Here is a 24485-nt window from a genome sequence, read left to right as displayed (position 1 = left end):
TGTAGCGGAGCCAAGTCTGTAGGTGAGACTGCTGATTTACACCACTCGTCCAAAGAGTGAGACTGCGAGTACAGGCAGCAACAATGAAGGTTCTTTACAGGATTGCTGGGCATATTCTGTGATGGGGTAAGGAACCTGGTAAGCCCGGTCCGCCCCGCTCAGGGTGTTCCTTTCTTGACCCTCATAGGTAACCACAAAAAGAAAAAGATGATGATGATTGTGCATGTCTGGTGATGGACTGGGACTGATGCTGCTGGGACCTGCTCCATCACTGTTCAAAATTACCAGGACAATTTATATTTACAAAATATTTTCAATCCTACATCAATATATGGTGCCTTGCAGAATCTCCACCCATCCATCCTGCATATTCTGAACCTTCTTAGTCCATTACAGTGTTGGGGGAGCAGAGCTCAGCTTTGGAGCATATGAATGTGTTTACTGTAAATAATATGCATCTTTGGAGAGTATTAAGCACAATTGTTTTAAATATTACTAATGTTAAGGACGCCACAAGGAGCTTGATGGAGGAGGTGGGCTGAAAAGTATACAGACAGTGACATTTCAAAATAAATATTTGAGCTGGGCCTCTTTCCTTGGCAGCTAGGCATTATTCCCTTTCATTTTCTGAACCCACCTAATGAACTATAGATCCTTTCAAACTGTTCAAGCGTACATTTCTTTTTATAACGTAATACAAATGCACATATAAGTGGAGCTGTCCCACTGGTTCTCGCTTTATTTGCTGAATGGTCTGTTGCTCCATCGTTTACTTGGACACGGTCCAATGCGGCTTTACCTCCGTGATGGGAGGAGGGGATTTTTTTTTAATATATTTGTGTCCTTTGAGGGTCTGTCTCTCCAAATCCTTCGATAAAACCATTTGGTGAGCGCCGCCTTGTGTACAGTTCATCCTAATAATGCGTGCTCACTCCCTATCTGTACATAATGCGTCTACTTTATAACATATGCTGCCATACAGTTCCACGGTGGGATTAGCTTTTCACATATGGATCCTTACGCCCGAGTGAAGCCCTTGACGTTTGGGACGTTTTATCAGAGGTCGCCTTTACATGCTTTATTTTAGTTTGTGGTTTAGCTACACGAGCTGTACAGAGAACAATATAAATCAAAGGTGATCATTATAAAGAGGGATATGTACAGAGAGGCAGAGCGCAGGCCACAGTGACAGGGGGACCAAGGATGGGACAGAAACTGCAGCAGAATCGGCACATGCAGCTCTTTAGGCCCTGGGCCTCACAGGAGGTTAGCACCATGGAACATCTACAAGGACTCCATGGGCTCATCATAAGCCTTAATGGGGAGAAAATAAAATACTTAAGTCACTTAGTTTATTAATACACACACACACACATGCTCACACTGTATCGTGTGTGTATATATATATATATATATATATATATATATATATATATATACTAGTGGGCACGCTACATGCCAGCTACTTTGCATCTCTGCCTCTCACGTTGTGAAGAGGGGGGCTGAACGCACGATAAGGAGATGCAGTCGCTCCTCCGAAACCCCCATCTAAAATGGTGATACAATAGGACCTCCTCTATGCTCCATCAGCTGGCTTGCTGCTGCTGCTTGTGCCATGTCGCGTGATTTGCATGTCGCGCAGCACTTTGAACATTTAAAAGCCTGTACAGCAGCTGTCCTCCTTGTCTCGCAGGACGTTAAAGTGTCTCCGAGGAAATCACGTCTCGACCCAAGATTTTTTTATACAATAGAGATAGATAGTAGATATGCACCCTAAGTAAATTGTTAGGAACACCTACCTGCACCCGTGCATAGCCATGCAGTTATCTAATCAGCCAATCACGTGCCAGCAGCACAGTGCGTAAAACCATGCAGGCAGAGGTCTGGCGCTTCAGTTAATGTGCTTTCTGTGATTTCAGCCCTAGTATGATTGTTGGTGCCAGATGGGCTGGTTTGATTATTTCTGTTACTGCTTATCTCCTGAGATTTTCACACACAACAGTCTCCAGAGTTCACTCAGAATCATTCATTCATTCATTTTCCAACCCGCTGAATCCGAACACAGGGTCACGGGGGTCTGCCGGAGCCAATCCCAGCCAACACAGGGCACAAGGCAGGAACCAATCCCGGGCAGGGTGCCAACCCACCACATTCACTCAGAATGGTACACAAAACAAGAAACATTAAATGAGCGACAGTTCTGAGACAGTTTTGTGGATAGAAATGCCCTGTTGGTGAGAGAGGGAGGTCAGAGGAAAATGGCCAGAATGGTTCAAGTTGACATAAAGGCTACGGTAACTCAGATTAGCACTCTGTACCAATGTGGTGAGCAGAAAAGCATCTCAGAATGCACAACACGTCGAACCTTGTGGCAGATGGGGTATAACGACAGAAGACCACATTGGCGTCTACTTCTGTCAGACAAGCTGCAGCTGGCATAGGCTCACCAACTGAGGATGGGAAAGTGTACCCTGGCCTGATTTGATTTCTGTTGAGGTGAATGGACGGTTTGGCACCGACGGCATGAATCCATGTACCCAAACTGCCTTGTATCCACAGTCCAGGCTGCAGGTGGCAGACCTTCTTGGCACACTTGGGGCTTTTTAATACCAATTCGGCATCACTTGATCCTGTTTGAGTACTGCTGCTGACCGTGTGGATCCCGTCATGGACACAACTTGCCCATTTTGTAATGGCTACTTTCACCATGATAATGCACCGTGCTACACAGCAAAAGTCATCTCAGACTGGTCTCATGATCATGAGTTCAGTGTTCTTCAGTGGCCTACCCAGTTGCTGTACCTGAATTCAGCAGAACACCTTAGGGATGTGATAGGAGGGGGGATTCGCAGCATGAATGTGCAGCTGACAAATCTGCAGTCATGTCAACATGGAGCAGAATCTCAAAGGAGATTTTCCAAGATCTTGTGAAATCCATGCCATGAAGAATCGAGGCTGTCTTGAGAGCAGAAGGAAGCCTCGCCAGTATTAGTGTAGTGTTCCTAAGAATTTGCTTCCTGAGTATTTAGAATATGCACTTGTTCATACAGGATGCCCTCCACATAAATCGCCAACACACAGCGTTTTGCAAAGCTCACATTAATATATCACAGTCATGAATATAGTGCCTTGCTGTCCCAGATAGGCTCGCCACACGTCTGAACCCACACCTCGTGTTTTGTCGCCCAAAGTCACAGCTTCCCATTGGTGCCAATTCCTCCTGCTATCTGTGCTGTCCACGGCCCTGAGATGCTTTTCGGCAGCAGTTAGCGATTGAGGAAAGGAGATTGCCTTCAAATCCAGGAAATCCCAGGTCAGAGTATTTATTCCGTTCCCTTGTGCCGTACCACGAAAGGTTATTCTTTTTAGGATGAAGAGTACAGTAAGTGAAGATGAGTCACTGCACTAATTTGTTTCGTAATGTGAAGCTGGACAAGAAAACAGAAGGCTGTAGGATCAACTCCTATGCCTGGCTGACGGTTTCAGCAAGTCGCCTTCTTAGTCAGTACACGCAGAAATATGAAACACAAAAAAAACAAATTGGGTCCAGACACTCGGAAGAGTCGCTGAATGAAAGGAAACCATTTAAAATGAAGTTGTTGACTAGCAGTGGAGGAGCCTTACGACTGATAACTGAAATCCCTCGGAGCCTGGACTGGATTAGTCAGATGACGGAGTGTACTGCCTGAATAAATCGTCACTCGTTTGTTTGCTGCTGTTGTAGTTAGTTCAGGCGCAGCTCTCTGTGCTAGGAATGAATGCTGCCTTTTCTATTCCTCATAAAATGGAGAGATGAGTGGATTAGCTTCCCGTTCACACAATCCATTTTCTTGATCTCCCTTTAAATGTTTAACTGGATTAGTGGCTGGACAAATGAACAAACAGTTGAATCAGTTGTTTCCATTCTTTGATCTGTAGAATGTCGACAGCATGGCCACTAATGGCGAGTCTGTGCCAGTGTTTTCTGAAGGGTGCATTGAGTGCCCCGCAGCACAAATATGGCCGACCGCGGTCTCTCCTTGGACTGAGATGTGACGACGCCGGGCCCCTACAGACTCCCTCTTCCCACATGGGAATCTGCAGAACCAACCCTGTCGATAGTTATGACTGAGATGAGCAGACATATGAGGACAATTCACTGATAAGGCCAGAGGATGGTGGAAAAAGTGCTCAAGTGCCTTTATTAAAAACCAGTCAGTGTTCTAAAAAGAAACAGTACATGTATAAATCCGTAAAAATCAGAAATAAAAAATCAATAAATAAAGCCGTTAAAGTCTGAGGTTAAAAATGCACACTATCTTCTTCTGATCTTGGTCCACCTCCTTCTGTTTCTCCCCGGCTCACCCATTGCTCCCCTCTCCTCCCTTCTTCCTTCGCGCTCACGTGGTCGCACCTCGGAAGCGTAGGGAGGGCACCTGCCTTGTTCGCCACACTCCACCTAAATGTTCAGTGGGGCAAACTAGCCCCTAGAGCGCCCCAGCTAACGCCCCGTCACGGGATCCCAGCTCGTGCGGTCTCCTCCTTCTAGGTGGCCAGATCGTCGTTCCCAAGCCTGCCTTTCACGTCCTTTAACCTCCTTCACTTTGACCCTTTTTCCCTCGTCTTTGATTTCTTTCTTCTTTGATTTCCTTCCACTTTCCTTGTGCCGACCCGCATATACACTCACGTCTCCGTGGGACTTCATCACACGCCGCAGGAAGCCAGTGAAGCAGTCGAGAACGTGCGGGTGCGACTCGCTCCAACTACCTCATTAGCTCCCCGCGGTCGTGCAGTCGCGCCCACGGAGAGCGACACGTCTGTACCACATGACAGTATTCCCCTAGCTGACCCCAACAGACATGACTTGTAAAACTTGCCTGAAGAGCCTTTGCCTTTGTGTCACAAAGTGTACCACGTGTAGCACAGGATTGGGTAAAAAGTGCATTTCACTTCTCCCGGTGACTTATATTTTATATAGTGCCTTTTACTTCAAGTTAGTGATTTACAAAGCAAATAATGCGATTTCAGCACAACTGAAGAAAGTTAATTTTAGTGATGGAAGTTCCAATGAATCACTTCCTGAGATACATGAGCTTAGAAAGGTCATCTGACCCATCAGAATTTGCAAAAGGCGATCAACTAATTGGGTGAACAAACATAAAGTGGCTAACAGTCCACAGGCGGCACCACTTTAACGCGGATTTTCAGAAAGCCCAGTGTCTGGGAGTGTGAATATTTGCACACGAATGTGAAGGCTCAGTCGCTGTCTTGTGGCAGTTACTGGAGTGCTGCTTCAGAGACAAAATGGAGTAGAGTGGGAACTGGAGGCTACGATCTGCTGCAGCAACGGAGCAAGTGTAGGCAAAGTGGCAGCAAGGCTGGAATGTCGCTTACGTATATCAGGACATATTTTAAATTTGGAAAGAGCTTAACAGGAGGTATCGTGGTCCAATTGCAAGCACTCTTTGCTTCCATTTGTCAGACCAGCGTCGTCCCAACTGACTGGAAAATGGGACTTGTCATCGCTATCAGGAAAGGGAAGGGTGACTGTCTGGATTGCGGTGACTACAGGGGGATAACACTACTCTCGGTACCGGGTAAGGTCCTTGCTAGGGTCGTCCTCAATAGGATCTGTGATCACTTGCTCACCTACCAGCGATCGGAGCAGTCTGGTTTTACGCCTAAGAAGTCTACCGTCGACCACATCCTGGCACTGAGGGTTCTCGTGGAGCGCAAATACGAATATCGGCAGAGTTTCTTTGCAGCCTTTGTCGGTTTTTGTAAGGCATTCGACTCCGTTGATCGAGCTGCCCTGTGGAGCGTCTGAGGGTTTGCGGGATCCCCTCAAGGTTGCTGGATATCATGGCCGGCCTGTACACTGGTACTGTGAGTGCTGTGCAGAGTGGAGACAGGACCTCTGTGTTTTTCCCCGTTGATTCTGGGGTTCTTCTGAGGTCTGTTCTTGCTCCTGCTCTGTTCAATGCTTGGAAAGGCGCTGTATACGAGATTAGTGCGTGTTACACCACAATTCACTTACACTTGGAGAGTGGGCAGCAGATGGAGAGCACACAGCCCCACCTCTGAAGCACGTGTTCACATCATATAGTGCCTTTAATAAGTTCCAGAGCAGTGTGAGATTAGGAAGTGGCTGGCAAGAGTTGACCAATCTTCCAAGTGGGTGAACTTCCCCTCAGCAAGAGTGTCGCTGCGCCCCCAGCACCCATCTGCGCTTATGTCATTTTTCATGTTGTTCTGCTGGGAGGTGTGAGTTGTTAATTAACGGCAGACACTTTATGTCTGTCAACAGGTTTTCTTCAAGCACAAAAAATGCGAATCTCTTTGATGTACGTGTGTGGTAATCAGAGGAAAGTGAGTGCATCGTGGTGTCTGAACGAATTAAAACTCAGCTGGTCAACAGGCTGGCTATCCAGTGAGCTGTCCATAACTCGCAATCAGTGGAACAGACCCCCCTACTGCAGGGAACTGTGACCCCCGCCGAGCAGAGCTGCAATTTTATTAAAACAAAAACCAAACCAGCTACTTGTACATCACAGCTGCTGGTTGGCGTTTCCAGTGTTGCCATACAGGCAGCTCTGTTTGTTAAATTATGAACCCCACCACGCTCCTGCTGGTACGGGTATCTGAGGGTCCAGCTTGAAGATGGCACCAAAGGCTAAATTACAGGCGAGATGGATGGATGGAGGAGTGTGGGCTGCAGCACCGTGCCTCGCTGTATTCTCTGCCATAAAGGACCACAGATCTGGAAAAAAACAAAGAACTCTTTGAGGCCTGGGGTTCCCCACCTCGACGCTCTGCCTTTTACTAGAAACAACACACATGACATGACGCCTCATATTTGTTTCTGAGCAGCAGTTTTTGCACCAGGGTACCATGGTGTATTGGGGGTCTTGGCTAGCGATGTGGTTTTTCTGGTCCGATGTGATTCTTGGTGGGGTGGCCTTCTGTGTGAGGTTTGCATGTTGTCCCCATGCTGGCGCTCCCACACACTGCTTAACAGCCACCTCAGTCCGAGTGTGCGTGCAAGTCTGTGCCCAGCTGTGGACTGGCGTCCCACTCACTATCCATTTCTGCCTTGAATGCCAACTCCCCTCGGACCCCATCGAGAAGATTAAACAATGAATGTTTTGAACTGCCCTGTAAAGCACTCTGTGATGGTGGCTATATGACAGAGCGGTTCAGGTGGTCTCACATTCATCTGCCCCCATTATGATGTTCTCAGAAAATACAACTTTAATGGACTCGATGGAATGTCTTGATTTTGAACTTTTGTTTTTTCTCCCTTCTTCTTGCAGGTCGACGCACAACGAGCTAGAGAAGAACAGGTCAGTAGGCTTCTGTTTCTTTACACGCCATGCACCGTTCTGTTGACTTTCTTGTTTCTCATTCCTAGTGGCTCACGCAGCCCAGGCATATCTCGAATAAAACTGTGTTTTTGGGTGTGGGCGCTACTGGATATCTGTGTGCCGGAGGAGCAGCGTGGTGTGCGAGGGGTTAGTAAAAGTGAAAGTAACAAGTGACCTAGTTCTCCAGCTAATCTCTAGGCTCCCTTTCTTTTAACTCCCTCCCAGCTGCTCACGCGATCCCTGCTGTTCATGCTAAGGTCTCGTGTTACGTGGCTTCAAGGAATGCTGTGCTTCTTGCCCGTTTCTAATCCGCAGGTCTCTTGCAGGTTTGGGGACCTGCGTTTCTGTGTAACAGGCCTGGCCTGTGGCTGCCAACTCGTCCATAGAGGCAGTGAAAGAGCTCATTTGGCAACTGACTTTGAGCTCTTCACTTGTGGCCGTCAGTTTTGCACCCTTGTCCTGTAACGCTTCTTCCTAAAAACCGGCCCACCCAGACTGATGTTTCCTCAAGTGAGCTCTTTTGTAAGTCGCTTTGGACAAAAGCTTCTGCTAAGCAATTAATTGTGAATGTTAACTGTGGAGGATCTCCTTCTGTTAAACCCCAGTAAGATGTTTTCATGCCTTTTTATAATGGGGTCCTGCTTACTAATATATCCCACCCCTTGACAAGGTGAACTTGTAATGAGATGACCAATGTTGGTCAGTGGTTTTAATGTCATGGCTGGTCGGTGGATATCTATTATCACTCCTACGCTCACTAGCGATAATTTAGAACATTAGCTGCATACTGAGGTACTGGAGGGACCGTTCTTTGGTTTGACGTCTCCACCGAGGGCCTGTAAAAGCGCTCTGCCTCTCTCAGGCCTGCTGTATTTCTAAGAATGACAGGGACTTACTTGAAATCCTGGCTAAAGCCAATTAGGAGCCAATGAAACCTGTCCCGTTAAAGCCTCTGTAATGCTGGACTTCTCCCCCAGGCTGCCTCGTCCTTCAGCCTTCTTCTGTGTTTTAAAAGCTTCACACAATTGCATGTTGCTCCACACACTACAGCTAGTCATGTGTTTTGATTTTATTTCACAAGGTCTCCTATATTTGTTTCATTTTATGTAGCCAGGCCTACAATTATTAAACTGTCTCTAGAACCAGGGGAACATCCGAATTAACAACCCTCTCTCAGCCTGCTTCATTCTGGGACACAACAAGCTGGACCTTCCCTGTCCCAATGTCAGCGCCTTTAAATGTAAACCTGTGGCACCACCGGGCAGGTCCCACTAAATCTCGCTGCCTGTTATCAGATGGCAGCAGCTGCTGTTTTTTTTTTTTTATTTTTTTTAATATTGATATTTTTCTAAGAATTCCATTACATTTTGCACTATGTGTATAATTGTAATTGACAAATAAAATTACACTTGAATTGATTACAAGCTGCTTTGGATAAACTGCTCCGCTTATACTGTAAATGTCTGTGTGGAGCCGAACCCTTTGGCCTGCCCAGCTCTTCTCCGTTCATATGGCATTGCGACGTTGGCCTCTGCCTTTTCTGCGCTTTGCCACTTATTAGATGTTTATCTCTTTGCTGTCTGCTTTAGCTTTTTCTACACCGGCCTCTCCTCACTTTATTACTTGTGGTTCTGATGGCACTAAGTGCTTTGTAATTGAATTGCCTGAAGAGCTGTGAATGTGTCTGCTCAATGGCTGCCTCGGATCACCAAGCCACGCTGTCCTCTCCACACATGTGTGCAGGCCCTCTCCTTCTCTATAACCCCAATCCATTTTTACCACATGGCTCGATGATCCGTAAAACTCTTCAGTGTTATTGAGGCTGGTAAAGAGATAAGCAGGCACGCGTCTCGGCCCTTTTGTCCAGCAACATAATTAGCCATTCAACCCACTTTGTGTGTAATGGGCCGCTACCTGCTTAATCCTAAGAGGGATTTCTCTTTCATTACAAGTCACATAACAGGCGACCCAGAATCCAAGGGTAGGTCGGGCCATTCTATAGCATGGCCTAGAAATGAGAGAGTCACGGTGGGAGAGCCCAGGGCTGGAGAGAAGGATGTGTGCTGAATGACCCGTGGGCCTCATGCACAGGCTGCAAATGGAAGCACCTCTGGGACGTGCTGGGACTCGGCTTTCTGTTAACTTCTTCATTTATTTTTCAGACCTCAGGAGAAAAGTATGTAATATTTCCTATGTTTGTCCATCCACATACACACATATCATGCACACACATTGGCAATCTCAAGTCAGGGGTACAAGGGACCAGAGCCTATCTCGGGTACCAACCTTACAGGGCACACACACTCACTAGGCCTGACTTGGAGCCACCAATTCACTTACCCTGCTGCTGACACAGTGAGCTGAGCCCATCCCGGCAGTGGCATCAGCCTCTGGTTACTTTCAGCGTTAGGGTGAATCACGTACTTGAGGAGGACTGAAGGCTTAAGCCAGGATTCACTTCTTTACATAAAGAGTTCTGGATGAGATATTGGGGCAGCTTAATGGCTGATGGACTGAATGGTCTCCTCTTATCTGTCAAAGCGCTCATGTTCTAATGTTGTGCCGTTCATTCCATTGGCCCTCCTTTAAATTGTTTATATTTATTATAATAAATCCAAAGCACATATTTGACCAGTGAGATTACATCTACACGGCTGCAGCTTTCTTAAACAGAACTTCAAGTGGAATGGCAGTGCGTTGGGGAAGATGTCCATTTTCTGCCCATTTAGCTACTGCCTTGACTGGTCAGGTAGTCCGAGTGCAGCAGTATGGGAATGAAGCAGCAGCCTTAAGATTTCACGCACATCTCAAGGCTCTTTAACAATGTGGTATGCCTGTCTCTGTAGACAGAGTCGTAATGTTGTTTACACGGTGAAAGCAGCAGTCCGAACTGAACCGAAAGCCTTGTGCTGTAGAGGACTGGCCAGCCGTGCACCCACTTCTGCCTCTGATAAGGTCTTTTATGAGTCTGCAGTTCTCTCTGCTTGTCATTCACAACAGTCAGATCTCTGGGGAGTTGTTTGTGCCGCTGATGTTTAGCACTGGCTCTAGTCAGAAGTGGGATAGTTGCACACAGATTAATGGAGAACCTTCGTGTAATGTACGCCATTTAAAGGCACTTCACAGGACCACATATGTTTTTACTGATTTTAATTTTTAACTAGAAGCAGATACCATTCCAAACATCCATCCATCCAGTATCCAACCCGCTATATCCTATCTACAGGGTCACGGGGGTCTGCTGGAGCCAATCCCAGCCAACACAGGGTGCAAGGCAGGAACAAACTCCAGGCAGGGCGCCAGCCCACCACAGGGCGCACACATACACACACACACACACATACACACACGGGACAATTTAGTATCACCAATGCACCAAACCTGCATGTCTTTGGACTGTGGGAGGAAACTGGAGCACCGGAGCAAACCCACGCAGGGAGGACTCAGGAAGCGAACCCGGGTCTCCTAACTGTGAGGCAGCAGCGCTATCCACTGCGCCATCGTGCCGCTCACATTCCAAACAATTAGGGCAAACTAAACAAAGCAAAATTCAACTCCCACCCAAGAGAAAATGAGGAGAGCCGACATCCAGAGCTACTCTATAAAAAGGAAGAGTGCCCTTTACCGTGAAATGGAAGCTTATACTAAAATGTTATTGATTAGATCCTGGCAGGTTTTAAACAAGTTTTGAACAAATCCTCTTAAGTGAGAATTTGATTGCTTCCAATTTCAAGTAGTATGGAACATTGGATACCCACTGACTTAAGAGTGCTGGGGTGGGATTCTTCCAGGTTTGCAATATGAGTCTCGTGCCAATAGAGAAGTAAAGGCGATTACAGTTTGATTGTCCTTCTCCACATTAAGCCCATCTGGTAGCCCACCAAACACGGCTGTTAATGGATTAGGAGGGACTGTGACACCAAGGCTGTCTGATAGGCATTGAAAGATTGTTGTCATAAATGATGTTAATATGGTGCACCCTCAGAACATGTGGCCCAGTGAGGCTGGAGCTCGATTGCAACGTTCACAGGTTGAATCTTGTCCAGGAAACATTAATACGCTCGATAAAAGATTTTAAGTTGAATGATTGAGTGCTTTGCACATACGGAGCTGGGATGTATCCTGTGCATGGCTGCCTACCACTCTTTTTCTGAAATATTAAGTGACAGATCCTTTTCCCCAGTGTACTCTGGGGTTTGAAAAGAAGGGACTTTAAAATATGTTTTAGTGTTCAAGGCTGATCAGTATTTCTTCTGGAATAGAAATAGGTGGAAGGTGAGGAAAATCGGGCAGGTTCTGTTTAGAAAGGTTTCTAGCTTGAAAGTAATGGAGGAGTTGTGTTGATGAGAAGTTGAATCTGAAACATAACTGTTTGTAGGATGCAAGACATTATCTGTGTTCGAGTCTCCAAGTGTTTTAATCCCGTATGTTTTCCAGACATTAAATAGTGTATAGGTTTGAGAGGGTGGTTGTCATGTAGAGGTGTAACAGATAAAAGTCTCTCTGTCTTAAAGTGCTTCCTACATTGGTTCCATATTCTGAGTGAATGAAGGACAATTGGACTATTAGTGTATTGACGGTAATTTGTATTTACTGGGGCACAGAGCAGGGAATATAAAGAAGTGCTGCAAGATTTGATTGCTATTGCAGACCAGGCTTGTGTAAATTCATCGATTTGTGTTGATGTCCAGGTCTTTATCGCTTGTTTATTTGCCACCCAGAAAAAGAAATGAAGGAACTGCTTTAGGTCGTTGTAGAGTTGCCCATTGGATACGTGGAAGTTTCAGATTCCAAATATATAAAGTTATGATTCAGTCTAATGTCTTAAAAAATTATTTGTTCATGTACATGGGGATGCATAGAAAGAGGAATTGAATGTTGGGAAGGATGGTCATCTTAACAATGTCGATTCTCCTTGCTAATGTGAGATGGAGGGTGGACCATCTATTCTAGTCTTGTTTAATTTTCTCCATGCAGACAACAAAAGTGTGTTGAAAAAGTGCTTTATACCCGCTTGTGATATTTTAACCTGATCTGCTAAAATAAATGGGAAAGCATCCAGTCCGACACAAGACCACAGATGTTACACAAATGTTTGTTACGGCGGGAGCACAGGCAGCTTTAGCGACTTGCCCAATGCCATACAGTGGGGTCACGGGTGGGAACTGATCTGGCAGCTTTCTGATTTGAGCTGCTCAGCCGCTACACCACACTGCCTTAACACGACTGTAGCAATCCATGTGAAGAAGCAGCCACTCTGACCCCAGCCCAGGGTCCATGTGTACGGCCGTCACCCCCTCTGGGATACAAACCAGAGTCCAGCTGTCTGCACAGAAAGACAGAAACGAAGCGGCTTTGGTGGGCTAGGCCCACCGGGAGCTTGTGCTACTTTTATTATTTTGATGAGGCTCACATCACCAGAGCCTTGTTACAGTACAGTTGCAGGCTGTGCACCTCATAGGTCATGCTGTCATTTCTTTGGTGTGAAAATTGCATATTTTTCAATGTCTCTCTCATAGGGTAATAAAAAGATTAGTTGCTGGGACAAAGCTAACCATTGAATGTCTTTTACTGAATGTGTTGCAAGAGAGGGCAGACTAAGGTCATAAGATCCATAAGCCAATATGTCGATATGCCTCGTCCTTGTTCCTGTTTATCAATACGCAGCTGCTGTAGCGCTCTGCTCCGTGCTAACAGGACGGCCTCAGCCAATTACTGTCTCCATATTTAAGGCTCACATCTGTATATTTTTAGTGTTATGCCTACACAAAGCCATAAAAGCCCCAGATTTACCACCCTAAATAACAATAAAGATAAAAATGATGATCACACACCCAGCCTGCTACCGAGATTCTGTTTATTTTAGGGTTTTTTGTGATGATAACAGCTGCGGAGCTTTTATTACAGTTTACAAGGCAGATGAGCAAGAAAAGAAAATCCTCTGTGAAGCTCATAAATGTGCACACCCTGCCATGATGATGTATGGCCGCACTTGGTGTGTGCTTTTCTTCCCTGCCCTACTCCTACATTTACATTTACACTTCATCACTTGGCAGATGCTTTTCTCCAAAGCAATAAAGAAAAGAGGTCAACATAATCGAGGAAACATCAGTCTGGAGGGCTTGCTTGGGGACGAGCGTTACAGGACAAGGGTACCAAATTGACCATTGCAAGTGAAGAACTTTAAACCAAACACAACGACACAAGACTACTAACTCTTTCCTTAGTTAAAAGAACCCATCAAAACCAGCATTGTTAAGAAAGACATTCACAGAAGTCCGCAGGTGGGCCGCTTCCTCCACCAGCTAGGAGTTACACGTGAAAAGGTGTGATGCCACCCAGAGGTGACATCACCAGATTCACTAGAAGAGAGTGGGTCAGAAGGAGCATAAGATCTCACGAGTGGCTCCATATACGTAGGTGCTGACCCACTGACTACTCTGTAGGCAAACATCAAGGATCTGAAGGTAATGTGAGCTACGACTTGAAATGAGGAGTGACTTGTGGCCGCCTCGGCTGGTTGAATGCCAGACATGCTGCTGCATTTGAATCGTCTGCAGTCAGTTGATGGTACATGGAGGTACACCTGCCAGCAGAGAGATGCAGCAGTTCTGACGTGACAGGACCAGGACTTGTGCCGAGTGCACTTGTCAGATGAGGTCTGAACTTGTGGGTGTTATGCAGAGTGAATCTTCATGAACGAGACACAGGTCAAATGTGGACAAGGATTCCTGGTCGTGCCGTGTAAAATGTGGGCCTGGGATGGGTGTGGGCACAAATGGAGTCGCTTCCTGCCTGGCAGTGCGTGATGGGTGGGTTCGTTTTTCACTGCTGACTATTTAAGTGTGTGTTATGTAATTAGTGATTTACCTGTGAATGTGATACTCCGTGAAGAACACTACACACAAATAATTAGTGAACACTCACTTAAGGCACATGTTTGCGAGCAAAAAGGCGTCCACAATCGTAACATAACGTTAATGGACAAGCTTAGATTTTTATCTCTCAGAGTTCTTTACGTATTGAATTTTTTAAAAATTTTCTTCTTAATTTCTTTACAAAACGCTGCGCACATCAGGCTCTGTAATAAAATATGGAGTTACCGGACTGATTTAGTATTTGAAAGAAAAGCAAAACCCTGAGCAGTCACTGATCGCACTGTTTAGACACAGTAAAGGACATTTGTTTATGATCCAAGTTATTTATTTTAGGTAGAATATTATAATATTGGACAGTATGTAGTTGTGACCCTGACTGTGGCAAAATACAAGAGAAAGTGATTACAGTCAGAGGGTACCATTTATTATAAGATTAATCCAGCTAGAAGGACACAGAGAGCATGCAACAGAAGCATCAGCTTCACACCCTGAACTTCATATCAAGATTTCACTTTTAATTAGGACTTTTTATTACTGTATTTGGGTCTTAATCATTTGTGTGTGTGTGTGTGTGTAATGTAAAACAGGAAAGCCTTAGATGACTTCTTATTTCTAAGAAACTTCTTACCCTCTTAAACTGTTAATGTAGACCTTCACAGATGATGATAATGCCACTTACATTGAAAATGAACTGATTTTCCACATTAGCATTAAGCTTAGGGCTGCTTGGTGCCACAGTGGTTAGTGCAGCTTGCCGGGTGCCCATGTGCAGTTTCTGCGTTGTTCCCTTGTCTCATAATTTCTCCTTCCACATCTCTAAGACCCTCAGGTTGGGCTAACTTGCGATGCCACATTGGCCCTGGTGTGGGGGTGCCTAGTGCCCCCAGGTCAGGCCTCAGCCCCCCTGCTATGTTAACATTACGCTTATTCTTATTTAGGCTTCCCTACATGACAGACTGCTAAACTGGCACATTTATCGGTAGGCCTGCCTCCATTGTTTCCTTGCTTTCAGCACGTTGTGTTAACTTAACATGTATTTTTAACATTTTGTAATTTATGCCTGGCATATAAGCAGGATTAGCTCAGGCTAACGTTGCACAAATAAAGCACAGATAGATCATTTCAGCAACTGATCCCTGCTTTAATTCCTCCTAATTCCTCCACACAGCCGTGAAGCCTTTTGTCAATCTGTGTAGTCCCAGTTTGTCTAGAGATGAATCCATCCATCCATCCATCCATTTTCCAACCCGCTGAATCCGAACACAGGGTCACGGGGGTCTGCTGGAGCCAATCCCAGCCAACACAGGGCACAAGGCAGGGAACCAATCCTGGGCAGGGTGCCAACCCACCGCAGGACACACACAAACACACTCACACACCAAGCACACACTAGGGCCAATTTAGAATCGCCAATCCACCTAACCTGCATGTCTTTGGACTGTGGGAGGAAACCGGAGCGCCCGGAGGAAACCCACGCAGACACGGGGAGAACATGCAAACTCCACGCAGGGAGGACCCGGGAATCAAACCCAGGTCCCCAGATCCCCCAACTGCGAGGCAGCAGCGCTACCCACTGCGCCACCGTGCTGCCCTAGAGATGAATCCCCCATCTCAAATATGAATCCCATTTTCTGCCACAGGATGCAGAAGGTGATTCTCTTTGAATATTTACACATCATCATGAATTATACTGTACTTCTCTCTGTAAGCCACAGTTGTGTGTCCCTCCCCTGGACTGTTGTCCACTGCGTCTGTGGCGCTGATGTCCTTTTTGGCCCCGAGTCCCCAACGCCCACCCTGGCTGTGTCTTTATTTTTTTGTTTTCAAATATCTTTTTTCCTAAATTCTGTGACATCTGCCTGTTAGCTGTGTTGTGGAGACTCACTGTTTTCTAATTACTGTGAGTACTGAACAAAATGTTTTTTATGCTCTTTATTGTGTAATGCTCTCCTTTATGGCTTAATGAAGCGTTCCACAGTAATGTCGCCTACTGGTTTAAAGATCATCTGATGGTTTATTATGGGCACTTTCTACCCTTGGGTGGCACAGTGGTGCAGTGCTTACTTAGCACAGCTGCCTCAGACCTCTGGAGACTGGGCTTGAACCCTGGGCCTGGCCTGGGTGCGGTTCCTTTCACATGCCAAGCTGTTCATGTTAAGCTGTAAATTGGATCAGTGCCATCAGTATGTGAGTGCCATGCAATGGACTGGTACCCTTGTCCAGGGCAGTTTCCTGCCGTGCTCCTCACGCTGTAAGTGGATGCAAAAAAATACAAAGATGGACATTAGTAATAAATAACATGTAGCAGTGACCACAGAAACAATATTAAACTAGTTTAAGAGATATAAAAATATACTTTTTTGAACCTGAACTTGATGAAATATGGAGACAGCCTTCAGAAAGTTAGCTACCATTGGAATGAGACAACATTTGCCAATGATCTGCATGTGTTCAGTACCACCTAATAGCGCCTGACATGTACAGCACGGCTTAATGTTTGGAATAACAGACATCTGTAAAGCTTGAGCTCAGGCTGGGCGAAGGTTCAGTCCCCATGACAGACAAAAGTGAGACAGGCTGTCAGCCACCCTCATCTCACCTATGGAGGAAGCTGCTGTGCTGATTTCCCAGCCCCTTTACCCCCATAAAGGTCCACTATACTAATACTGGCGAGAGCCTTGCCTCAGTTCTTAATGGCATGGATTCACCAGCATGTTGGAAACGTGTCCCTTGAGGTTCTGCTCCATGTTGACATGTCTGTGTCACTCAGTTTCTGCAGATTTGTCAGCTGCACATTCATGCTATGAATCTTCTGTCCCACCACATCCCAGAGATGTTCTAGTGGAATCAGACTTGGTGACTGGGAATGCCACTGAAGAACACTGGACTCCTTATCATGTTCATGAGATGACTTTTGGTTTGTGACATGGTGACTTATCATGCTAGAAGTAGCCATTAAAAGATGGAGACGTTGTGGCCATAAAGGGATGCACATGGTCAGCATGTTTTATGTTTTATGCTCTTTATTGTGTATTGCTCTCCTTTATGGCTTAATGAAGCATTCCACAGTAATGTCGACTACTGGTTTCATCTGATGGTTTATTCAATCATTCAAGCAATGATTGATTGGTATTAATGGGCCCAAAGCGTGTTCAGAGAACACTACTCACGCCAATACCACCACCAGCAGCAGCCTGGACTCTTGGCACAATGCAGGTTGAATGCATGGATTCATGCCGTTGATGTCCAAATTCTGATCACGTGTGCCATAGCAGAAATCAAGATTCATCAAACCAGGCTATGTTTTTTTCAGTCTTAAATTTCCATTTTGGTGACCCTGTGCCCACTGCAGCCTCAGTTTTCTGTTCATAGCTGACAGAAGTGAAATCTGACATGGTCCTCTGCTGTTGTAGTCCATCTGCCCCAAGGTTTGATGTGTTGTGCATTCTGGGATGCTTTTCTGCTCACCACAGTTCTCGGCTCAGCCCTGTTAGGTTCCATGGGCAGCACAAGGGGGGGGGGGGCGCTAAGGGGACTTGTGAGCCTTACTTTGTCAGGCTCCAGTCTCACCTGGAAGTGTTTCTGAGCCAGAGCTTCAGGACACCAAAAGTGCCTCCAGGTGTTACATAAAAGGAGCAGCCCTTCTTCAGTCAAGGAGTCAGAGTCCAGAGGAGGAGGAGGAGGAGGAGACAAGAGACTGGAAGAAACCGAGCATTGCTGTGTTTTGGAGTGTGGTTGTGGTGTGGGAAGCTATTCCTGTAAGAGTTTTGCACCAAATAAAATCCTTTTGTTTATTGTGACTCGTGTCCAAGCCAGTATGTCGGGGGTTTGGGGAGCTGCAGCACCCCCTGGTGACCACAGTGTATAATATATAATACAGGTTGGGCATCCCTAATCCAAAATGCCTGGGATCAGACAGAGTTTGGATTTTGGAAATTTTTGGATTGTGGAATATTTGCATCTTCCTAAAACATCTGACATCAGTTTCTCCAGTCCATGCACTTTAAGCCACTGGGGGTTTAGGGAGAAAGCAAAATAAAATCAGTAAAGGACTTGAGAGTAAAATGCTAAAATAACCGTCACCCATTCAGGATGTCAGAAGCAGAAGGTTAATGATTAATATGTACATTATAATGAGTGTGAAGACAGACAGACGCACACGAAGACCACTGCAGGTAATCGGCCCCACATGTTTGTGAAGTGCTTCTGTCTGCTCTGCTATCTTTCTACCATTTTAACTATTGCATGATTAAGTGGCTTAACAGCAGCAAACACAGTTTAGGCATTGTGGTGCATGTTATATTAGGTATGGCGTGGCATATATGCATTTTCAGTTCGATAGTAATGTTAACTTTCTTTGTTTGTTTAGACGTGCAGTCAGAAGGCAGATGTTGTGCAGCCTCATCTGTGTGTCTACTGCTGGTGTTAGGCACAGGTGTTGATTCGGGTGTGTCGAGTACTGAAGTCTGCACCTCCTGTGGCTCAGCGTAATCCGCTCTCTTAGTGGCAGTGTCCGAGTATGAAACATTATTTACTTTGAATGCATATTTTACAATTCATATTTTCATAAACATACCTGCCAATTCTTTCAACCTTACATCGACTCCTACAGCATCAACTGCAATTTCAGTTTTGGAATTTGAGATTAGGGAAGCTCAATCTGTAATATAACATATAATACAGTGTACTTGACCTACAGCTCTCTGAACGGTTTTGCTCCTCAGTATCTCCAGTCTCTGTCCCTTCCAGAAGTCTCCGCTCTGCCTCTACCTGTCTCTGCACCATCCCAGCTGTTACCAGACGTACCAAAGCTGGACAGCGTTTCTCCATTCTTGCTCCAAAGCGGTGGAATGATCTCCCTTTCTCTATTTGAATTGGACCCAACTGGCTTGTGTTTTGAAAACGCACCTCGTCATTAAATATTTTGGATCTGTTTAGCTTCTCTCCTACAGGATAGCTGCTCTTGTACTGAAAAAGACTTGTGTACTGATTTTTGTGTCATTGTCTCATTGCAGGTATAATTATGTAGTTCTACTTACTTGCTTTTTATTTGCTCTCTGTTGCTTTGATGCTTGCACCTTCTTGTATGTGTTATATCTTGCTTTGTAAGTCACTTTGGATAAATAATAATGCCATAACATAACATTTTTAAGTCGTGCTAAATTTTGAGTAGGGTTACAGGGAGCTGAAGCCTGACCCAGCAAGCATGGGGTGTAAGGTTGTAAAAATCAAAAGCTGGACAGGGCGGCAGCCCATTACAGGGTATAATATCATATCATATAATATGTAGTGTTGGGGGGGAGAAAAAGCAACTCAGAAGACATTTTCTGAAATATGTTTAAAATCTGAGTTAAGATCTTTCAGTTTACAAATTTTTGTCTATTGATGCCCATTGTCTGAGTTGTCAGGATATGATCAAAATACACTTTTGGGTTGTGTGGTTCCTTCTGCAACTGTTGCTTGTTTCCTTGTGCATATGAAGTAAGTTCCTTAGGCTTTGAAAAAGTCCATGACATGTGGACAAAACAAGAAATACTGAAAGTGTCATGGACTATCTATCTAGCAGGATACTAACCTGAAGTTAGTCTGGCCGATTGTATGCTGCAGGAGTCCTTTTCAGATCAGGAACACGTTGGTATTTCTCAGACCTGCTATCATCTGTTCACGGCTATTTGTGGAACCTGCTATGGACCTAAATACATAATGTTTATTTCTGGAACCTTCATGTCGATGATTCTTTTATGAACCCAAAATGGATTTCCTGTAGCATCCCTCTAAAGCACTATAGGATCATTGAAATCATTCACCTCGCTTTTGACCATCACTACTCTCTCCCGGCCGCCTAATCAAATGTATTGTGCCAAACAGATCACTCAGTCCAGATGACACTTGGTTCAGTTCATCGCCATATAAAATGTTAGAAGCCTGTTAATTTTTAGCAAGTCATGTTGGACACATGGACATCAGAAGTGTTAGAATACAATGTCCATTGACACAAACCCCAATGACAGCACTGCCCAGGACCCAATGGGCATCTTGCTTGCTTTGGGCAGCATATGCACTCCAATCTAGAACAGTCTGATCCTTAACATGTTAGTGTTCATTTAAAGATGTGCTACTGTATATAAAGACTGCTGACAGGATAACTTACTTACAGTATTTATTTTAGGCGATGTTGGATGGGGATTTCAAGAAATAAAAAGCCTTGTTTTTAATTGATGGTCGATTTTATGGGTATAGCACATGAAGCTGCAGTCGCTTTTCCAAAATCGGGTACGTGTTGGAATGCGTGATGAAAAGGAAGACGCACGTCCACCCAGCCCCGATCTCCGGACAGTTCAAGAGGAAAACGGCGGCGCAGATAAGCGACGCCAGTGACGGCCACACGCTGCGCGCGGCCCCAGGAAGGCGGCTCGGAACATTCTGTTCTCGGCGGTGCTCTGTGCTTGTGAGAGTGCAGCCGCCGCGCTGGGCCAAGTGGAATCACTCGGTGTGCTACAACGTGAGGAGGCCACATGAGTTGTTCTCGGCCCCGGAAAGCTGCTTATTGGACCTGATCTGTGCTTGACAATTACAACACATGTCTAGGCACGTTCGTGCTGGGGCGAGCTCAGGTACGGCAGCCAGCGAGGTGCGGTACAACAACCTGAGTTGGATGTGTTTTAACAAACCCAGTAAGACATGAATCACAGCATAACTGAGCTGTAACTGTGGATCATAAAAATATAGACTAACGGTTCTCGAAATCGTAAAAGAAATAAGCATTTCGATCAAGCGTTGAGTGACAATTAGAGAGCTGCTATAGCAAAGTTCTGCTTGCCAACAGTGAGCTCGGCGGGTGATTTGAACCAAACTGCGTGCAGAGAAACGATTGGGACGGCATCAAGGGTGGTAAACGTGCCGAGCCTTTTCGCGTCCGTAAAGGGAAGCCGGAGTATTTGAGTGCGGGATATAAACTGAGGGGAAACCCAACCATTCTGTTCGTTAATCGGCACGTTTGCTAGAGGCAGAGGATTAAGTGCCTAATATGTCGAGATCTGCCGCTTGGATTAAGCAGCCGCACGTGCCGCGAGCCGACAAGGGGCAAGGCGGAGGGAGACTCGTCTGTCACCCGCAAGGCACTGCCTACGCACCATCAGCATTACAGATGTAAAGATTCACTCACTGTAACTTTATCACATGTACTCTTAGGTTTTTCATTCTTTGAAAGTTCACGAACACGTGCAAAGGAGCCGTGATCAGCGATTCCAAATTGTTGTGTGTGCGTGGATACAATCGTCTGCTAAGTGTGCGTGTTACACAGGAGCTGACCGCGGCCCAGGAACAGCACCAGAATTGCCCTCTGAACCCACCCCAGCCGAAACCCAAACTGCACCAAGTTTTTTGAGTGGCCATTTCGTATTATCCACAAAGGCTTTTTATTTTCCATCTATAACACGTTTTGAACGATTTTAAGATCTGAAAATAATTCACGCGATACAGACTGGGAAACATTTTCACGAACAGCCTGCAATCGGGGCACTGGGGAGGCTGCAGCAGCTCCAAAACTCAGCAAACAGCATTCTGCTCTGGCCTTAAAGCAGCTCTCATTTTAGGTCAGTTACATTTACGAGGTGCACCATTTTGGAGTTCTGCAGCACTCTGCATCTGTACTATCCTTCCCTGCACACTCCGCTGTTTCCTTGTTTGTCTTTTTAAAGGCTAATGCTGTCACAAAGTCAGTAATAGGCATTGATAGACCAACAGCTTATGAGGGAATACTGTGACTAGCACTGGTCCTTCTAGTTTGGCAGGTGGCTTCTGGGTGGGGTGATGCAGCCGTTGTTACAGGGTGGGAGTGGGCCTTATGATATGATATCCTTTCACAGGCCCAATGTCTGTGGTGGCACCCTTCCTACCAATAAAAAAATGTCCCAAAAGTTGTGTTACAACCTACAAAAGATGTAGTTTCATTTACAGATACTTTCCAGAGTCACCCACCCATCAAAATAAACTTCACCTTCTGCTGTATCAGTAGTTTTCCTAAATCTTTTTATTTTTTTTTCCTCAAACTGATTTTTTTTAGTTGATACTGTATCGACTTTCCATTGCTTTTTTAAACACTGTTGGTAAAAAGCACTGTTAATCCTCGCATGTGAGCGTTACTGCACGGTGATGACAGGAAAAGATGTCGCTTCATTCTGCAGATTTGTTGTGTTCAGTGGTGTTGTATCCCTTTTTTGTTTTACTGATAATTAAACTAATTTTACTTTTAAATGTGATGCTGACATTCAGTGCTTAGTGAACTGAGATTTTTTAACACATTTTAGGCATGATATAAATTATTATTATTATTTCAAGATGTGCATTTTGGGAGAAAAAAATGCAAAATATTAAGAATCACAAGAAACAAATTAAAAAAAAAAACAGTTTGGGGTCCTGCCAGAGGTTCTGGCCTGTGTCATAATATACTCATTTGTTAAAATGAGCAAATCTCCTCCTAAATTTCAATCATTCTACAATAAAGAGTGTCTGTGTGTGGAAGCAGATTCACACTTCCATGGTCAAAACGGTGATCAAAGTGGAGCACAGGATATTATTGATCTTGTCTTTCAGGAAGTGTTTGATAGGTGGCAGGTTGGGCATCAAGCTAAAAGAAGTGGGAGTTCAGGGTGATGTTTGTAGATGGGTGCAGAATTGGCTCAGACACAGGAAACAGAGGGTGATGGTGCGAGGAACCTCATCAGAACTGGCCGATATTAAGAGTGGTGTTCCACAGGGGTCAGTGCTGGGCTGCTGCTATTTTTAATATAAATAAATGATTTAGATAGGAATATAAGTAACAAGGTAGGTAAGTTTGCAGATGATACCAAGATAGGTGGATTAACAGATACTCTGGAATCCATTATATCATTAGAAAGGTCTTGGACAACATACAGGCTTGGGCAGATTTGTGGCAGATGAAATGTAATGTTAGTAAATGTAAAGTATTACACATAGGAAGTAAAAATGTTAGGTTTGAATACACAATGGGAGGTCTGAAAAGTGAAAAGTGGTTTTCCCAAACTGCCCCATTGCTGGTAGGCTGATCGGCACCTTCAGACTGGCCTGGTGGGAGTGAGTGTAGCTCTGAGGGTGAATGGAAAACAAATGAACAAATAAACCTATCCAGAATACTTGAAGAACACTCTTACTTCTGTGAACATTTTTCTGATTATGATTTCAAAATGTATACTGTTTTTAATGAGCCAACTTTTTGTTGATTTCACTAGCATTCATTACAATCTGTTTCATTTGGCCAGGAGAACTACTCCGTTTCCGCAGAATGCTTGGCAATATGTACCAACAAGAGACAGCACTTGTGCAGGCCGTGAGTCCTTTTTGTTATGGTACCATATTCTCACTTGAACTCCAAGATGGACTTCCTACATCCAGACTCTCTCAACTTGCACAAACGTCATGCTGTCCTCCTTCGTTACGTATCCGATGATTACAGATTTTTTTTCTTTATGGCAAGCACTGGCATGAAGTTCATCAGTGCATGGAAGGTGTGGGCAGACTTCAGTTTTTCATCCTTCTCTACCGCAGCACTTGTATAAACTGCTTGGAGACACTCGGGAGGTCCTATGCGCCTTCTCGACCACTCAGATCTGCCGATGTCACCATTTTGTGACATCAAGTCTTGGTCCAGACTTGTCATGTGTAGCTCCTAGTTGATGGAACGAGCTGTCCACCTCCGTTTGCAATTCTGACTCCCTCAATGTCTGTATGAAGTGTTTGAAGACTCTACTTGATGAATTTCTGTCCACCTGAAATTAGATGTTAGGTTTTTGTAACCTGAATATTGTAACTCGCTTGTATTTTATTCTGAGCTCATCATTTGTAGCGATCAATTTTGTATCCTTACCGTGTAACGTTTGTTCCCAAACAGACAACCCGACTGATGTTTATTCGATTATGTGGACTTCTTTTGTAAGTGGCTTTGGATAAAAGCATCTGCTAAGTAAATAGATATAAATGTAAATTCATCTATCAAGTGTTAAGTTTTTGCTGCAGAGCGTTGCTTCTAAAATATCTGCTATCACTTCAGGTTCTGATGCAGAGTAATAATTGAGGGATCAGTTAACATCCCTGATGCCAGCTCCACTGGTCCATTCTTGGAGATGTGAATGGCTCTGGAGTAATGGCAGCTGTCACTAGGGAATCCATTCCCAGACTCCCAATTACCGGGAGCCCGGGATTCCTGGACATTTTTCATTCCCGGGAATGAAACTGCTGTAATTCC

General features: G+C 45.1%; 1 protein-coding gene across 1 annotated transcript in view; it reads left to right on the top strand.

Moving 5' to 3' along the window:
* Positions 1 to 24485, top strand: part of mxi1 (max interactor 1, dimerization protein) — a 68192-nt gene that overhangs the window by 7906 nt on the left and 35801 nt on the right. Inside the window, 1 exon segment of the mRNA XM_028795846.2 lies at positions 7293 to 7322. Coding sequence (XP_028651679.1) covers positions 7293 to 7322 — 30 coding nt within the window.

The sequence above is a fragment of the Erpetoichthys calabaricus genome, chromosome 2, assembly GCF_900747795.2.
Source record: "Erpetoichthys calabaricus chromosome 2, fErpCal1.3, whole genome shotgun sequence".
NCBI classification, from domain to species: Eukaryota; Metazoa; Chordata; class Cladistia; order Polypteriformes; family Polypteridae; genus Erpetoichthys; species Erpetoichthys calabaricus.
The sequence above is the reverse complement of the archived record's forward strand: the minus strand, read 5'-3'. Positions and strand labels throughout refer to the sequence as shown.